The 19693-nt window shown below is 38.8% G+C and overlaps 2 protein-coding genes across 2 annotated transcripts; both read left to right on the forward strand.

Annotated features, from left to right (window-relative positions):
* Window positions 1-1737: 1737 nt before the first annotated feature.
* LOC112055570 (caveolin-3-like) lies at window positions 1738-7970 on the forward strand. The gene is made up of 3 exons (XM_024095752.2): window positions 1738-2811; window positions 5705-5884; window positions 7017-7970. Exons 1-3 carry the CDS (start codon window positions 2737-2739, stop codon window positions 7203-7205), a joined length of 444 nt encoding a protein of 147 aa, XP_023951520.2. The 5' UTR covers window positions 1738-2736; the 3' UTR covers window positions 7206-7970.
* Window positions 7971-8051: 81 nt separating this feature from the next.
* LOC112055565 (mutS protein homolog 5-like) lies at window positions 8052-19624 on the forward strand. The gene is made up of 18 exons (XM_024095743.2): window positions 8052-8146; window positions 8900-8966; window positions 11321-11389; window positions 11801-12005; window positions 12356-12584; window positions 12852-13022; window positions 13282-13420; window positions 13868-13930; window positions 14046-14150; window positions 14511-14607; window positions 15134-15324; window positions 15567-15612; window positions 15706-15844; window positions 16230-16450; window positions 16883-17028; window positions 17407-17619; window positions 18319-18474; window positions 19243-19624. The coding sequence occupies exons 1-18, from the start codon at window positions 8052-8054 to the stop codon at window positions 19336-19338; spliced, it is 2448 nt and encodes an 815-aa protein (XP_023951511.2). The 3' UTR covers window positions 19339-19624.
* Window positions 19625-19693: the final 69 nt, after the last annotated feature.

The raw sequence follows: 19693 nt of genomic DNA on the forward strand, positions 1-19693 counted from the left end.
TTTTTTCTTTTATTTCATTAATTCTTACAAAATTTGCAATAATTTGCGTGGCAGTTTTTTTTTAAACAACCTTTTTGTAAATAAAATGAACTGGAAAGTAAAAAACTACTAGTATGAAAGTTCTCGTTTTGATAAATCAAACGAGCCCAAACACGATTGGGTTGCGTTTTTAATTACGGAGTTCCTATGCTACCTTCCAGCTCTATCATCAGGACCGCTCTATGTCATAATATTGCTTGTCATTCGATCTAAACATGCAAGTAAAATTTTAGCTCAATCGGAATCGATTGATCAAATTTAACTTGCAAGATTTTATTACACACCGATAACGGGACAGTTTAAACTATATAAAACCTTGTAAAAGTAATCGAACTCACGACCGTTAGTAACGCTTTAGTCTTATCTCATGTTTGACTATGATCACTGGGGGGCTTAAGAAAGCTCAGAGTGACTACTGGCATTTAAGAGAATTACGAGTACGTTCCCACTACGAGTTTGGACCTAACACATGTTTTTATTTGTTAAAGTTATATGGCTAATCATCATCTAAAATTTGACCCACTCCAGGACCTGACCTCACTGTAGATGAGGAAATTTGTCGCTTCGGTATTCTACTACTTTGACACGTTGGCGATGTTAGCTAATGGTTGACATATTTGTTTTAAAATATACAAATATTTTTATTCTTTTCCTTCGATTCATCGAAAGTCTACCTACCTACAGCACTACGTAATCGCTACAATATGTCAACGTCCATAAACCTAAAGTTAAACTAGTTGTTAACGGCAGGAAACCAATATTTTTTTAATGCTAATGACAAATAAATAGTTCACGTGTACTGTGGGGTAGAGAAAGCAGGAGCAACGCTCTGAAATTACTAGTGTCAGGAAATTAGAAAAATAACGATATCACTCTACCAGAAACGCAGCAAAATTTTTGATGAAAAGATTTAATGGTGTACATTGCTGGTCAAGTTAAAACTATTAAGTAAGTTAGTAAACGTACTGGACGTAAAGAAAGACCACAGTAACCTAATTACGAGTGTGCAATATGTAATTTGGTGGTTACAAATGGTTCTGGATCTCAGATTCAGGAAAAGTTAGGAGCCTGATATTTGGGAAAATGATATTTCAAAGTGTTAGCTTCGTTATGACTATACAAAATACACAATTTGTAAAAATTTTCTCGATAGTTTATTTTTTTGAAAAAAACATGTTTTGCTCACATTTTGCTTTCAAACTCAGGAAAAGCAAACTTATTTTCTTAAATTTTTGTTTTGTATAGAAAATTAGGTATATATCTTGAACATGGCCATTTTGTGGCTGTGGCTGTGGTAAAAATGGTTTTGGCGCTCACTTCATAAAATTTGCGTCGCGCGTCAATCGCTCCGTGCTTTTCACTCACGTGAAAGTCATAATTCGGCGTCTCGCTCGCGCTTCGAATTTTATCCATATCGTACCGACGCGCTGCGCGCTCTTAAGTGTTCCTGTAAACAACCGTCAACATGATGTTCATTTACACGAGCAACAACAGCTACCGACGACGGCAGTCGTCGGCGACAGTAGACGGCAGTCGCCGACGTCTCGGCGGCATTCGACGGCAGTCAACATCAGTCGCTGACGTCTCGCGGCAGTCGAGTGTGGTAGCCGACTGCAGTCGTCGGTAGCAGTTGCATTGGCAATGTGCTGCTCGTGTAAATGAACCCATAACGAACGTAACCCTTTAAAAGTGCAAACTAAACTACTAGAAATATAAACATAGAATGTTGAAAGCAGCAATGTATGGGGAACATCGCGAAGGTTACCGACGAGCCGAGCATGCGCATTGACTAAGGTTGAAAAGATTGCTGAAAGCTGAAAGGGTTTTCAGTAAGTAACGGAGCGTGTTGAGTAGTGTTGTGACCTACCGGGTGGATACTTCCGATTCTGAAGACGTGATTCGATCACGTTACGATTTTTTCGGAATAGATTCATTATTATTTAGTGTTGGGTTGTAGTATCTTGCGAGTAAATTGGTTTATTTCAATAGATTAATTAAATACCAAAACAACAATATTTTTCTATTTTCCGTGAAAATTTGATAAGAGGCAGTTAAATGTCAATCGTTCGTTGTTGAGTCCACAACTTCTGAAGTTGCTTTGATGTCTAAGTGAGAGTACATTGAGGGTATTTCGATTAATTCCAAAATATACCTAGATAGCTAGTAGGAATACATATGTATTATGTGGTAGGGAGAATTATAAGGCGCACGTATTTTTAGGAAATTCGTCAAAAATTTGTTACTCTTTGTTATTTATTTTAATTATAGTCTTCTTGTTACTACTATCACAGAAAACATAATTATGTGCAAGTACTACTACATAAATAGATGGTAGTGTTTGCCCGATTATCGACAAAATTGATATTTATCGTAGGTTATAAAGTAATTTCTTTAGTGATTTTTATGTTTACTAGTAAGTAATTTCATCGTACTTTTTACTAGGAAGCGAAGTACATAATATAGAGTCGTGTATAAACTACAAACCGATGCTATAAAAATAAAATGGAAAGGGTTGTAAGCACCGACAGCTGAAAATTCATATATCTGCCGCTAAATAAGGCGGGAATCCCGCATCACGTGTCCGACTGAGTCAAGCTGTTACCCGAAATACCAGAACCCACCACACCGCCGGCTCTCGGCCCGGCGGGTGAGCGGGCTGAGAGCAAGCGGCGGCTGCAGTTCTTCCCCCGGGCGAGCATGGCTAAGCCTGACAACGGGGTGCACGAGACTCTAGAAGATCGGGATCCTAATGGGCTTAACCCACATATACAGGTAAATAAATAATAAAATATAAATACATATTATATATAATTGAATGAATACCCGAATTTCACGACGATTTAGATTTAGAATTAGACGAGCATTAGTTTTTTTTTCTGATTGTGTAAGTGCCGTAAGCTCCTTAATGGGACCTCATCGGTGTCACCAGGGTGCTTGGGCGAACGTAGAAGCATCGCCTGATGGGGCCCGAAGGCAAAAGCAGCGTAGATGGGCGGAACGACTCTCTAAGGGCGTCTCCTTTGAGTCTCGGACCTCGGTATAGAGGGTCGTTCGGGAAAGATGTTTTGGCCTGAGTGTATCAGTCCGGGCGTCCCCAAGATCGTAAGTCAAAAAGCACACGTCTGTGTGACCAGATATCGGGGACCTCGTGTTCGCCAGCGAAGACGCTGTGTAGCTTGTGTTTGTGTTGCCTGGGAAGCTTTGTCGTTCGTTGTCATCATCAGGATCGTAAAGGATGTTTTTTGGGCGTCTAGATCTACAATCAGCGTTGGAATCGGGGATGTAGCTGCAAGCCTCAACCACTGGTTGGAGTGGGTGGCGGCTCTCTCAAAATGAGTTTTCGAAAGCTGTTTCACATATTGGGATATTGTGGGGAAATCTAGATATTTTATGTAAGACGAACGTTAGATAGGTATTAGTTAATACACGGTAATACTTAGGACAATTTAATCTGGCGGCTAATTTTCAGTAGCAGGCTACTAGCAGCCCCGAAAATAGACCACATCCTTGTACCTCGGAGAGCACGTCAACCCTTGACTCACGGTCATTGTTACTGAGTTTTAATAGAGATTAACAGAATCAATTGTAACCCGCCAACCTGCATTGGTGCAAGGATGGCTCTACTGCGGCTTACAAATAGACTGATAATGAACGAATGAATAAAAGTCCATGACATACAAGTCCGGAACTTGAATTACCCTATCGGAATAAAGTTAGCATTGCGTCACGTGCCAACAGAAGGTCAAGCGTCTACGGCGACGTGTGAACCCGTAATTATTATAATAGCTACTGTATGTATATTGTATACTATCGTGCTGAATTGCTGAGTGCCACTTTGATAGGGTTGTCTATACAATTGTCTTTTTTAAAACCCCTTTTTTCACTAATGCGTATTTTGTATCCAACAACTTTGCTATTTTGGTTTGAAAAGTAGCGGATACAATTGCAGGCATTTGAGTCAATGGAATTGCAGAAATTGCAAGCAATGGAAACCATTCCATTTTCCCGTCTTCCAGTCCGTAGTCCATAGGGGGTCAAAAATGGTGTACTGAACTCTGAAGGGCCAGAGCTGCCAACTTATAGAAAAGGGTTGAGGGGATTCGATTGAACCTATCTAGTATACCTACAGCCGATTTCCCACTTCGGGCTGAGAATTTTTGTAGAAAAGTAAATCTAAATATTTCGTTAGTCGTTTTGCCTAATCCAGACTAACGAGAGAATTTCAGAGGCTAACCCAATCAGTTGAATAATGACGTTTTATTTAATAAACAAATTGTATTGTAGTAGGTGGTAACTGTGTAGTCAAACTGGACTTTAAGTCTATATTTACTTCGAGAAAATTAGTCGCAGCACCATTACAGCTATGTTTTATGAAAGGCAAAGAAAAACCCATTGTTTATAGCCCTACCCAGTTGCTTACAATGAAAAGAAAATTAAAATATAACTACGTAACACTAAATCGCGTGACCAAGGCTAGCATGTAATGTAGCAACTAGCAACTATACCTAGCTGGACTTCGTCCGCCCAAATTGTTTAAAGAAACCCTTATCTGATACACTCGCCTGTAAATCATAACGTGACTTGGTCATTTTACAATGACATGCCATTGCCTAACATTACGTATTTAAACAAACGATTAGGAAACTGTTTTATTTGTGTAATTGTTCAAAAAGTTTAGTAATTGTAGAGCTTTTATTCAGTTCTACTCACAGTACTTCAAAGTTTAGATCATCGTCGAAAGGTTGCCTGACTATCGGTATTCTACAAAATATATTCCGGGAAGTGTGCTCAGAAACTGTTTGATCATGTGCCACCTTCGCCTTTTTACCACAGTATCCCAGTAATCTGTATGTATTATGTGTTAGTCTAAATCAACGATTCCCAAAGTAGTCCAGGTGGACCCCCAGGGGTCTACGGAAGACTCGCCGGGGGTCTACGTTGACGTGACATAAAAATGGGGGTTCCCGATTCTTAAGCGGGGTTCCACGAAATCTTGTTTCATACCGAATGAAGTTTTCTAAATTTAAAATAATTTGTAAAGCTGTGAGTAGATATCAAAAATTAAAGTTGGCTGAAAAAACTTATTCCCTGGACAATTTTACTTTTTGTCACCCACTCCCAGCACAATCAATTAACTAAGTAATCACGATTTTTTTTTAACTTATTTCGTGATGACTGTTGTTGATTCAGCTGCATCGAAAATTGCCATGGTGAATCTAGTTTAGCGGGGGAATTCTGTCGGAATCAGTTAAATTAGAAAGTAGTCATTGAGAAAAAAAAGTTCGGGAACCTCTGGTCTAATTATGTCACAAAGAGTATTTTTTTTTTATTCTTTACAAGTTAGCCCTTGACTACAATCTCACCTGATGGTAAGTGATGATGCAGTCTAAGATGGAAGCGGGGTAACTTGTTAGGAGGAGGATGAAAATCCACACCCCTTTCGGTTTCTACACGGCATCGTACCGGAACGCTAAATCGCTTGGCGGTACGTCTTTTGCCGGTAGGGTGGTAACTAGCCACGGCCGAAGCCTCCCACCAGCCAGACCTGGACAAATTAAGAAAATCTCAATCTGCCCAGCCGGGGCTCGAACCCAGGACCTCCGTTTTGTAAATCCACCGCGCATACCACTGCGCCACGGAGGCCGTCAAAAGACATAATTTGCAGATCGTATGGGACGACATAGTGGGCGAGCCCGAGGGCGCGCGCAGCCCGGAGTGCGCGTGGCGCCTCAGCCACCTGTGCTTCAAGCACTCGCGCAACGCTTGCTACACGCTGCTGGCCGTGCTGGCCGCGCCGCCCTGCGCGCTGCTGCTGGGCTGCGGCTTCGCGTGCCTGGCGTTCGAGGTACTCAACTGAACCTTTAGAACAATCATCATCAACTTATCAGCCAATGGACTGCAGGAGATATTGCCTCTTAGACTTCCGGGTAAAATATACAAAACGGTTGTAAGACCTGTCGTGCTATAGGACTATATGTAGGCGCTATTAAAGGACGGATAGTGGAAGAATGCATGTAAACGAAATGTCTGAAAGTGGCGCCAGTGACAGAAAAATTGAGGAGTAAAAAGTTAGCTTGGTATGGACATGTAATGCGGTGGGATGAAAGTCATATTAGGTAGGTACTACAAAAATGTTGAATACGCAAGAGGAGAGGAAGACCAAAGAAGAGATGATTGGAGTGTGTGAGGACATGTGTGTAAAGGGAGTGGATGATGAGTTGACGAGTGATAGAGACGAATGGAGAAGATTGACATGTTTTGCCGACCCTATTTAAGTGGTATAAGGGAAAGGAAGTGATGACGATAGACTGCAAGGCATAGGCCTTTTGTAGAGACATCCAAACACCATGAGCCTGCATCCAGTGAATCCCTGCGACTCGCTTGATGACGTCAGTCCACCTGGTGGGGGGGTCGACCAACACTGCACAATTAAACGCAAGCTTATAGAAAAGTTGCAATAAAGTGTTAATGACTATTAAACGACAAAATATCTTAGAATTGAATTAATGTATTACATGACTGGTTACTTATGTACCATTGTATAAATGATGATAAATTAAAAAATAAGAAACCTGGCTGAGTTTGTTGTAGGCTCTTCTCGGACCAAGGCGCTTTAGAATCCTCGCAAATTTAGTTTTAAGTTTTCGACTAATTATTATCACCATTATCTTATAATATTAATACCTGACGTTTCGAAAGTGCTTGTAAACTAAGCCTAATTGAAATAAATGAATATTGACTATTTACTGCATGTTATAGTAACTAGAACTAGAAAGCACAGTGTTTAAAACAATAGAGAATGTTTATTTCAATCCTATCTTTTTTTTACAATTTTCGATTTAGATCACATTGGAGACCAATCAATAGACTTACCTAATCTAAGCCATACTATTAAAATCATGAAAAATGAATAATTTCAAAAGTATCAATAATTTAATATGAAGTATTTTTAAGTAATGTTTTGTTTTTTTTTTCAGCAAATATGGTGCACGACGCCCTGTCTGAGATGTTTGAAGATATACTGGGCATCACTGAGGACGTTCGTGCAGTCTTGTATGGCGGCGACAGTGGCGCCCACTATGGAAGCAGTCGGCCATGTTTGCCGCCACATACGCGTCAACTTGAGACGCGACGCTGCAGAGGACCGCGATTTATTGATAATATAGACTAGAAAAATTATACTATGACTATGTGTCTAAAAATTCTAGTAGATATTATAAGAGATACGATTATTTAACATTCAACGGTGTACCCACCTACCTACCAACAAACAAATTAGGGATTGCATGATTCTTAATTTGAATTGTGTGAAAACATAAACAAATTATATATTTTTTTTTTGTTTATCTGTTACCTAAGAAAATAATAATAGATTATTATGCAGTAGGTAAATATTAATAAGAAATTTTAGTGAAGAAGCAGACATCTGTTTATATTTTGAAAATAAAAGCAGTATTTTCGGTGTTTTCCATGTAAAATTAATATTATACTATAATTTATAAGGAATAATAGTTAATTATTTAAAAAAATATTTATAATACCATAACCTATATTTAATTAGATGCCGTAAGTGCCTTTTTTAATATCATGTAAAAATATGAGATAAATAAATTTGTGTCGTGTTGGAGACGAACATGTTACATACCTATATTTATATACCTATATATTTTTACTGGTCAAATCATTATATGGGTTCAAATGTTTTTACAATTTTGTTGAGAAGAACGTGTTCTGTATTTTTAAAGGTGCCTCCTGCTTGCCTACAAATCATTAATTTTATTACGCAATTTACAATAGCATCGAAATGTATTTTCACATAAATTTATAGTCTGTGGTATTAAAAAAAATGTGTGACAATTTGAAAAATGCACAAATCCACAACGTGAATAAATAAAAAAAAAAAAACAAAAACGCGCGAAAGTTTTTATTTTTTCCTGTTTTTTGCTGCTTGATTTCTGGTGGATACTAACTATAATATTAAAGTCAAATAAAATCGCTGATTGTTTGTGAAAATGGCCGACAATGTTGTATTTACGTCTGCAAAGACCCGCTCCACAAACGACGTGCAATCTAGCAATATCGTCATAGCTACGTGTACTCGGAATGAGTAAGTAGTTTAATTTATTAATATTAGGTATATGGATAGATCTCAGTCGTCGCACAGTGAAAAAAAACGAATGCCTTTGTTCAGAACATTTTCACTGAGACAGGATTTGTCACACTTATATTAAAAAGGCGAAAGTATGTAATTGTGTATGTTTGTTCCTCCTTTTTGCTGCGATTACTGAACTGATTTGGGTGATATTTAGAATGGAAATAGATTTTACTCTGGATTAACACAGGCTACTTTTCATCCCGGAAAAATCCATGGTTCCCGCGGGATTTGTGGAAAACTGAATTCCACGCAGACGAAGTCGCTGGCGCTCGCTAGTAGATAGTAAAGCCTGTTGTTCCTGATTTCGACTGTTAGTGCACTTCTAGCTAATATATAAAATATTAGCTAGAACTGCACTAATAGTCGAAATATTAGGTGTGTAGGTATTTTTACGCACCTAATAATAAAATATTATAATATATAACCTAGATACTTATCTATACTAATATTATACAGGTAAAGTTCGTGATATTATAGGTAATCTCTGGATCTAAAGAATCTATTTTAAATATGCTTTTACCACTAAAAAGTCACATTATTTGTGAGTGAATAAAAAATACATTTTTTCTTAAAATTCACACAACTGAAAAGTTGGAGGTGCATGCCCCGGATCGGATTCGAACCCACACCCTCCGGAATCGGAGGCAGCTAGACCCACCTCGCCGTTCCGTTGTGTTGTGTCTATTTAAAATGAACTTTTTATAGCAACACGAGAGTTGCTTCAGTGGAGCAAACGGAAAACGAATCTACTGAAGAATCTGACGCTGAAGAGGTAACGTGTTTATTCAAGTAGATATACTATCGGTAACTATAGACACTTACTTCATCATAAAGCAACGGCCTACGTGGTGCACTGGTATGCGCGATGGATTTACAAGACGGAGGACCTGCGTTCGATCCCCGGCTGGGCCGATTGGGATTTTCTTAATTGGTCTAGGTCTTTCTGGTCTTTTCAGCCGTGGCTAGTTACCATCCTACCGCTAAGCGATTTAACGTTCCGGTACTACGTCGCGTAGAAACCGAAATGGGTGTGGATTTTCATCCTACGCCCGTTACGTTAATCCGCTTCCATCTTAGATTGCATCATCACTTACCATCAGGTGAGATTGTAGTCAAGGGCTAACTTGTAAGGAAAAAATCATCATCAGGTGTTATCACCCTAATCGAATGGCCCACACCAGCGAGACCTCCCTTTTTACAGCAGAGCTTAAATATACAGAACGTCCCGTAAATAATACGACCACAGGGTGATAACTGATATTTAAATATCAAAATTTAGTATATATACTATTTAACCTAAATATATTATACTTGTATCGTAATTTTACGGTTTCTGAATTATGTTGCTTTTTCTACAAAATACAAATATCCTTTAGTCTAGTACAATTTAGTTTGCTAAAAACCGTAGAATTTCGCCTAACAGGACTCTATCCCAGGACCTCATGGTTCAAAAGTAAAGGTCAACAAAACGACGCCAGTATAGATTATCTGCTTACCTATTTATTTACTTAACAACGAAAAATATAATATAAATATATCTTTCTATTTGGCCGTAAAGATAACGAAAGAGAGTGCGATATGTAGACAAAATAACACACATCCCATCAGAAAGTAACTAGATTACCGGCTTTGTTTAAATATCGTAAGCTAACCATAGAAACTAATCCACGTAGGTAAATAAATTCAAACTAAAGCTGGTGATTAATGACCACAAAAGGGCATGGTGTGATTCTTAAACAGTGGTTCCCAACAAGTACTTCGCGGCCCACCAGTGTTCCAAACGTGTCCAAACTTGGCCCACTAAAGATATCTTTAAAGAATTCAATGATCTCACGGGTAACATAAGGGAGAGCGAGCAACTGCAACTGGGATAGTATAGTTAATAATTGATTTATTTTTCCATTCTCAACACGAAAAATGCCTTTGACGTTCTGCGTAAAGATTTTTTTGCCGAATCTGTTACGTTACGTTATCTTGCGTTATGTTATCGCTAGGCTTGGTAGATTTTGACGCGGAGAACAGTAAAATAAATCATTCTTCATGATGAACCTTATCCTTCATGATAATCAGCGCCTCATCTGAAAACCAGCGCCACAGCTCGCTGTGGCATCGTGTTTTGTACGTTTCTTTTATTACTTGTGCGTGGACAAATAAAAATATATTCTATTCTATTCTATTCTACAATGATGAACGCATAGGTAATAAGGCTTACTTGTTCAGCAGTGTTCTAATTTATTCTATTTATTGTGTTGTAGTTATAAAATTATTTTTCATATTTTCTGATAAAAATAAAGAAAACATTGTAGAAACAGGTCAAACTCAAAAAGGGTTGGGAACCACTGCAGAAAAGAATAATCAAGTCACGCAAAACAATCATAATTAATTCACGTACACAACCAAATTACTTAAGTAACTGTTACAATTTACGAGTAATATTAATTGCTTCTTTGTTGCAGTATGTAGGTAACTGCCTAGTTTTTCTTTTTCCATATTTTCTTTTCTTCGCGAAATATGTAATTACCTACGTAGTTAGCATGAAAATTAAATAAACACATGGTCAACAACACCAACCTATTTAAATGCTGCTCTACAGGGTATAATCACGAAGAGTCCCCTCTTCATGGTAACTTTAAAAACCCACCACGCTGCATCAATGCAGGTTGGCGGTATTAGAATGACAATATTGATTTCATAACTATCGTTACCGCTATGACTGAGCGATTACGTAGCGTGCTCTCACGAGCATGTTAGATCGACTGCTCTAACTGCGGGTTGTTATTTAGAAATTATTTTAGACGCAAGAAAACCTCCGGATGTCCCGATTCTGGTCTCGATTATAGGACCTCATAAATTCTATGTCAAAAATATTAAAAAGGAGGTATTTCATAGTGGCATGCATGGTGGCTCATCAACAACATATTTTGTATGACTGTAGAATCATCATTAGCAATATATTTTAACGTCCATTGAGATCAGATCTCCCTTGTTTAGGTGAGGAGATCCATCGCCCACCAATCCGCATTGGAAGAACTATAACGGTTTTAGCTTCCTTGCGCTGCTACAATGCGGGTTGGTTGGTTGGGGTTATGACTGATGACTATAAATTATTATCCCATGTTATTCCAGCGGCTTCTGACAGTATGCTGTCGATCTGGGAGACTGGGTGCCGCGTGTTACACTCTGCAGACTGGAGAGGTTCGCTTTTGTTATTGTTACGAGTTAATAACAGTCTACCCATGAATAGTAAGAATAATGAGCTTTTGTTTCGGTGATCAGGGCTCCCAGAGTGAGGAGTTTCCTCATAATACCCTTGATCTAACAGTCAAGCGAAAGCTTGTCTGGTGTTGGTTAAAGCTTCTATATATATTGTATACGTTATAAGCTATACGGCTTTAACCAACATTTTTTTAGACAGCCCATTGGTAAAAGTAGGCAGGTTGTTGAAGGTATATACGAGATCTTAAGACCCTTATCTTATTCTTAAACATAACAAATGTAAATAAGGGTTTAGTTTTTGTGATACGTACGTTCGGAACCCTAATAGGTATCTATCATAAGTCCAAACGAACGTGCAAGCGGTTTTTACAATTTTCTCAAAATTTTCAGATTCAAATCCTGGAAGAGATAGTGGACCGTCCACCAGAGCACCAAATATTTGTGTCTCTGTTCAACCAGGTGGACCCGGTCAGGGTGATCCTTGACGGGAAGTCGCAAGGCACTTTCGTGAAGGCAGTCAAGGGCGTTGTCTTGAACGATAACTCCAATGATAGTTTAAAGTGCAAGCTGATATTTATATCGTCTAAGGAATACAGTAAGTTGTTAAAGCTTTATGAAGCTTCTCCTTTTCTAAAGCGGGAGATTTGGAGACCCACCAGTTACATTGCGTGTTGGCTAGTTTGGCGGCTTCCGTGGCACAGTGGTATGCGCGGAAGTTCTGGGTTCGTTACCACCCTTCCGACAAAGACGTACCGCCATAACTTGTTAGGAGTAGAATGAAAATCCACACGCTTTTCAGTTACAGCACGACATTGTACCGGGACGCTAAGGCATGGCGGTACATCTTTATCGGTAGGGTGGCACCACGGCAGAAGCAGCCCACAAGTAAAAGTCCGTATTATGAATTAGCAAACTTTCTAACATATATTTTATGGAACTCCAAAGATTTCGAAGCATGCAAGCGACGCATTCACTCTCTCTCTCTACCCCACGAGCCGGCCAACTGCTCAGAGGAGGAACGCATACTGTTCCTCCGCACCGTCGTCGACTTCAATCAGACACAAACTGTACACGCCTTGGGAGCTATGCTGAGATACTTGGACCTCAACTGGTCCAATCTGGTCATGGATTTGCACGGAAAGCCCCAGTGTCTCAGTTTGACCAGAATATCACTGTACGTAAACACCGATTTCTTTATTATTCTCCAATCTACCTCACAGTCTCATGTTTAAAAAAAGTATTTAGTAGTTACGTTATCCCAGATTTCGAATTTTTTGAAGAAATTAAATTTTTAGGTACTGCATGTGCATACCTACCCTAGTTAAACCCCTTGTGCACTTCCCTGGCAGTAGTACTTCCCGGGAAAACCTGTGTCACAAAAAGCTCTATTACTGCTTATATCTCCGTTAATGCTGAATAAAATCGTATTCTCCTTCACCAGAGCTGACATAGTAGCGATGGATGAAGACACTTACCGAGGACTGCAAATATTCAGCTCTCTCTCGCACCCCAGTGGTTTCAAGAAGGGCGTACAGGGCAGCAACAAGGAGGGCTTGAGTCTCTATCAGCTCTTCGGTAAATGTTCGTCCAAAGTTGGACACAGAAGAATGAGGTAAGTGATCGTAAAGATACCCAAAGTATATTTTTAAAATATTAAATGATCATCGCTTTATTAGAGCCAGCAACCAGCGCTCGTCACCAGAGTAAAGTTAATTTATAGTGTGTTATCTAATGACGAATAAATACTTAGTCATTATCTCTAGGATTTAAATGATCTCCGAATGTTGACTTTTATCCTTTATGTAGGTCCCAAGCACGTCCCAGGTTAAATAAATATTTCATAAGTGTTCAATAATATAAGCTCTTGCTAGGATCCTTCTCCGTCACCCGACGAAAGACCTGGAGACGCTCCGTCGTCGGCAGGCCGTGGTGGCATACTTCATGAGGCCCTCCAGCGACTCCCTCGTGAGGAACATCTGCGCGTCTATGAGGTTCATCAGGAATGTTAACGTGAGACTACTCTAATCTATATTCATAGAACGAGGTAACTTGTAACTAGTTACAGTGAGAACTTAGAGAGAACATTAATGCCAAAAGCATAGATGAACCTAACCTAAATGAAGAAAAGCTGCTCAACTTACCTTTAAATATGTTCAGGATTTTGTATTTTCCAAGTCAGCTCTAGACATAAGAAGAGGCGATAAGGGGGCCTTATGGTGGGTTCTGTTATTAACTTAGATTAAATTAACTCTTTAAACCTTATTATTACCTGCTTATAAGATCGCGATTCTTTAACATCTCAAATAGGAGATTACTTGGGTTTTAGTGAGTATTCTGGCTGTATCTCAGCCAGCCAGCCAATTTAGGAAGTTCAGCCATCTATACTGATGAGTTAATTACTGAAAAAAATATGTCACTATTCTTAATTTTGTTATCCTCATCTTCTTTCTATTGCAGGGAATTCTAGCAAAAATAAAAGCATTGTCTGCTAAGTCTCATCAGTGGAAGTCACTTTACAATGTTAGTACCTACCATGCTAGCATAAGCGTTATATGTCAAATAAAATTATGTTGTTTTTTTTAATTTTCTCTATCCTATGATTATTTTTTGTTTTCTTGATTTGTTATTATCGCAGACTCTCTACAATGTGGTGTTGATATGCGAGATGTGTGAGCACGTAGGAGAGGGTGTCGAGTATTTGGAGCAACTGGCCAATTATGACACCAATAAGTTATACGAGGTCAGTATAGTATGATCTCGTATTTTTTTAATTTGTGTATTAGATAATCTTGGATTATTAAATTTTTTTTTAGCATTGACCATTAACAACTGACACAACTCTCAGCTCAATCACTTGACTCTGACTGAGCACGTTGTCGGTCTCGTCTCACGAACTGTACTGTTCCATTGACTTACCTACGAGTACTACTGTTCGAGCTCTGACTTTAATATTTAACATTCTTTTAATGCTTAGTAGGTTATATGTAGATGGTCAAGAATTTATCACTAAATCAAGAAAGTTATTGCTAACAAAAATTATTAAGGTACTGTATAATGTTTTTTAATTACTAAAGACTAGATTGTTTATTATCATCTATAGATGGCGCTGTATATGAACAGAATTATCGACTTCGATCTTACTAAAAGTGAAGGAAAATTCACAGTAAAGGCTGGTGTTGACCACGATCTTGACTTGAGTAAGTTAACTTAACCTTAAATCAATAATCAATAACCTTCCCAATATCCTACCGACTGCGCCATACAAGGTTTACTTTCCTAAAAACTATTACTTGTTTTTTTCTCCTTGAAATTTTTAACGTCTAATTTTTGTTTGTTTCTAATATATCTACCTACCCTGCGAATATGGAATGCCCTTCTAGCTTGTGTTCATGCATGATCGTCGAATGACTTCGAACGCTCCCTTCTGTAAATAATGCACTTAATATACTGTACTGAGTCTATGACATCATCATTAATCAATTTGCAAATCATATTCGGCTTCGTTTAGCATGAGTCTCCTCTCAGAATGAGAAGGGCTAGGCCAATTGTCCATCACGCGGGCACAACGCGGATTAGCAGACTTCACACACATAGATAAGTAATTAATATTCTTATGTATGCAGGTTTACTTAAGGTTTTGAGACCTCTGCCGTCGAGCTCACGGCTCTACTAGTCCATGTACTTACTGCCAAAGAGGCTATCAACAATGTCATGTCCATATAGAGAAACAAACCATGGCCAGTCTCCTCGGGCTGATGTCGGAGACGGCGGCGGTGGAGATGGACCGCCTGCCGCCCTTCGTGCAGGAGTGCAGCATGCTGTACATGCCGCACCTCGGCTACCTGCTGGTGCTGAAGGCCTGGGCCGACCACCTCACCATGGAGCAGAAGGAACTGCCCGATATGAAGTTTATGGTCATATTTTTTTCTTTTAATTAGCGGAACCTCGTGATTTCATCCGCGTAGTTACGAAGATGAATTTATAGTTTTTGTCACTCCTTGATAATGAGTTTTACGTTATCTACAAAAATACAAATCATTCATCTTTATAACATTAGTGTAGACGACACGTAGGTACGATAATGGTCCAACGTACGGAGACGGAAAACAATTCAGTTTCATATTATTTTTTAACACTTCAAAATCTTTGTTTACAGTTTCAGAATAACGACCAAATTCACTATAAAAGCCGAGGATGTGAAGGTATGTTATGTATTCACGATTGTATCTTTTGACTTTCGATGTAGAGATATAAGAAGATACAAGAAAAGTTAAACAGTGATCCCACGTCCACAGAACTGGACGTGATGATAGGCGACACGTACCCCGAGATAGTGGCGCACGAGACGCGCATCATGATGAAACTGACGGCCACCATACTGGAGAACCTGCACGCGCTGGCGGCCGCCGTCGACTTGTGCGCCGAGCTGGATTGGTAACTGTCGTGTGTCGTGTCGTGATATTCGTGATATTTAGCCTCAATAGCTCAACGGTAAGAGCGGTTGGACTCATCACCAAAGGGGTGGTGGTTCGATCCCCACCTCGCTGGTCTATTGTCGTACCCACTCCTAGCACAGTCTTTGTCGACTAGTTGGAGGGCAATGGGAATATTGGTCATATTACGAAAAATATGGCAATATTCTTTTTTATTAAAAAAAAAACTCTGTAGGGTATGTAGGTATACCGCGCGGACTCAATACAGCCGAAACAGCTATGCTTCTTGGTTTCTCCGTCATTTAATATCAGAGTCTTTGGGTAAAATAAATAAGAAATCACTACCTAATAAAGTAAATCGCTTAACTTTACAATACAATCCACAGCCTCATCACAATATCGAAAGTATGCAAAGAGTACAACTTCGTCAAACCAACGTTAACCACAGACAAAATAATAAACATAGAGCAAGGCAAGCACCCGCTCTACATCACTACTATCGATAACTTCGTGCCTAATGACACCAAGAGCACATTGGAGTCGGGTTTTGTGAAGATCTTGACCGGACCCAACTCAAGCGGGAAGTCTGTCTATATGAAACAGATCGGTGAGTTATAATTAGAATATACCTAGTTCATTTAAAACTGAAAATTTAAAAGTTTTATACATGCGACCTGAAAGTGACACATCAGGATTCAACTACAACAATCAAAATATAAATTGTTCATAATCCAATAATTTAAGAAAATACCTATAGAACCTATATGTCAACAGCCTAGGGCGCCTAGGCTGTCAATAGATTTGTCTATAAATACACGCCTCGGACGAGAGTAGTTGCAGTAAGTAGTACCTACCGAGTGATCAAATGATAACCAGAGTGTGAGCAAACATTACATTACCTAATTTATGTTTAGGTACGATTAATTTCATGCTTTCCACTTATATCCACTTTGAACTTCAATACTCACATTTGATAAAAGCCATGTCGATTTTAGAGTCGTAACACTGTCAGTTGTCCACAATACCAGTAACTTTTTAGGTCTGATAGTGTATCTGGCGCACATAGGCAGTTTCGTGCCCGCCGAGGCGGCGACTATCGGCGTGGTGGACCACATCTACTCGCGCATACAGTCCACCGAGTGCATCGCCGCTCATATGTCCGCCTTTCTTATTGACCTGAGACAGGTAAATAACTGACGGTTTAACTGATGTGCTTGTCTGGTAATCTAGAACAAAATCAATCGATAGATCACATTTTTATAAAAAAAAATATCAGTCACGTTTGGGAGTCAGCTATAGTGGTTTTAGAATGACTATGTATAAACTATTAAAAACTCACTACGCAATAAAAGGGGTGTTCTAAGTAGGTACGTATGACAAAAACAATTTGGGAAGTGAGAGTGGGGATCAATCAATATTACTGTGGGTAGTCATTTAAAAATTTTTTTGTATCTTTGTATTTATTTGTATTTATCTTTGTTTTTTTAAAACTTGGAAATAAAAACCTATGAAAGAATAAAAATATAGTCAATCATACCCACTTTGAATGGCCGTTTTTCCAAGATGGCGCTGGCTATACGCGAGTCGTCCAGCAACTCGCTGCTCATAGTGGACGAGTTCGGCAAGGGCACGGCGCAGACGGACGGGCTGGCGCTGCTCGCGGCGTGCGTCAGCTCGCTGCTGTGCCGCGAGCAGCGCTGCCCGCACCTGCTGCTGGCCACGCACTTCCTCAACATACAGAACTACATCGTGGACTCGCCCATCGTCAGCTTCTTGGTGAGCTTCCTGTGGTAACGTAACGCAACTCGCTGCTCATAGTGGACGAGTTCGGCACTGCCTCCATTTTGGTGTGTAGGTATCTTGTCCTGGATGATTAGTTGCAGGTAATATTTTGGCCCTCAAAGAATATATTCAGGTAATATTTTGGCCCTCGAAGAATATGTTGAGATAATATTGCACTCGAAGAATATGTTGAGATAATATTTTGGCCCTCGAAGAATATGTTGAAATAATATTTTGGCCCTCGAAGAATATGTTCAAGTAGTATTATGGGCCATGACGAATATGTTGAGGTAATATTTTGACCCTCGAAGAATATGTTGAGATAATATTTTGGCCATCAAAGAATATGTTGAAATAATATTTAGGCCCTCGAAGAATATGTTTAGGTAATATTTTGGCCCTCGAAGCATATGTTTAAATAATATTTTGGCTCTCGAAAAACATGTTCAGGTAATATTTTGGCCCTCGAAGAATATGTTGAGATAATATTTTGGCCCTCGAAGAATATGTTGAAATAATATTTTGGCCCTCGAAGAATATGTTGAGATAATATTGCACTCGAAGAATATGTAGAAATAATATTTTGGCCCTCAAGGATATGTTTAGGTAATATTTTGGCCTCGAAGAATTTGTTTCTTTGTCTTTTACTTTACAAGCAAAAAATATTGAATTGAAAAATATGTCAAATATCAGAAGTTCGAGCACATGGTGCAAGACGGCGAGCCGGTGTTCCTGTTCCGCGTGGTGGCGGGCAGCTCGGACTGCAGCTTCGCGCGCGCCGTGGCCGCCGCCAGCGCTGTCCCGGAGCACGTGCTGCAGCGCGCGGACACGGTGTTGGAAGCTATGACGGTTACTAACAATGTCACTTTTTAGGGTTCCGTAATCAAAAAGGAACTTTTATAGTTTTAGTTTTGCCATATCCGTTCATTCGGCATTGGAGTGTAGTAGTGTAGGGTACACTACTACGCTTAGCCCAGTATGTACTTGGTTAATTTTAACAATTCATATGACTTTAGACGACGTGTTAGGTACTGTACATTTGGGAAAGTCTTAATTTAAAACCGGAATTCCTGAGGTTAATTTTATAATTTTCTAAATTGACTCGTGTCTAAATTGACCTGTTTTAGTTATAGGTTAAGGCCTAAAGATTTATCTACAACTCCAGTATGATGCAGTACAAGCCAGTCACAACTGATGTTAACTGATATTACTCGTCATTTGTCAATATTAATTCAGGTAGGTAGTCCAGACATTGTAGAAATAGGCAAAGTAAACAAGCCTAACTGTTTCGACGTTAAGTCGTCAAATTTTTCTGACAGCGTAGGCAACCAAGTTTCTTTTACCTGCAAGTGGTTCTATATGAGCGCCCCACTGAAGTTTATGATCCACCCTCGGGAAAACTTAGGAAGTTTCCATTTTACTATTATATTATCTTGTCTAACGTGTTTTTATGTTTGGTAATACATTAATCTCAATTTTTTTTATATTTTAAGAAATTATAATATACTTAACCTCAACAGCTCCACGAAGATGAATCTGCCCCTAACAGTCCAATGTGGATTGAAGTGCAATGTTGGTTAGATACAAATTAGATAAGTAAATATTTGATTTTTCCAGAAAAACGAATTACCACCGCCCGACAAGGAAATAATGGCGAAACTCAAAAATGTCACCGAAGTAATTAAAAACACTCTTCTCACAGAAGATATTTAATTATATAAAATTCCTTTAATATTATAAAACACAATGATATTCAATTTGCTTAGCACTAGCAACAATATAATATAAAATTTAATTTCAAATTTGTAAAAAAAATTAACTACAAATAACTATTTTTTAATTTATATAATATAATGGCTTGTTATAAAAATTATATACCTAATTAATGAAAATGGAATGTATCATACATTTTGTCATTAAAGTACCATAACATTTATACCTAGTTCATGCATTTAATAAAATATATCCGCACCACTTCTGATATCATTTGTGACGTCATTATAAAAATATTTTTGTTTATAAATTCAACCAGTGTGTAAATTAAAGAAATTGCTTAAAAAATATTTAT

The sequence above is a fragment of the Bicyclus anynana genome, chromosome 1, assembly GCF_947172395.1.
Source record: "Bicyclus anynana chromosome 1, ilBicAnyn1.1, whole genome shotgun sequence".
Classification (NCBI taxonomy): domain Eukaryota; kingdom Metazoa; phylum Arthropoda; class Insecta; order Lepidoptera; family Nymphalidae; genus Bicyclus; species Bicyclus anynana.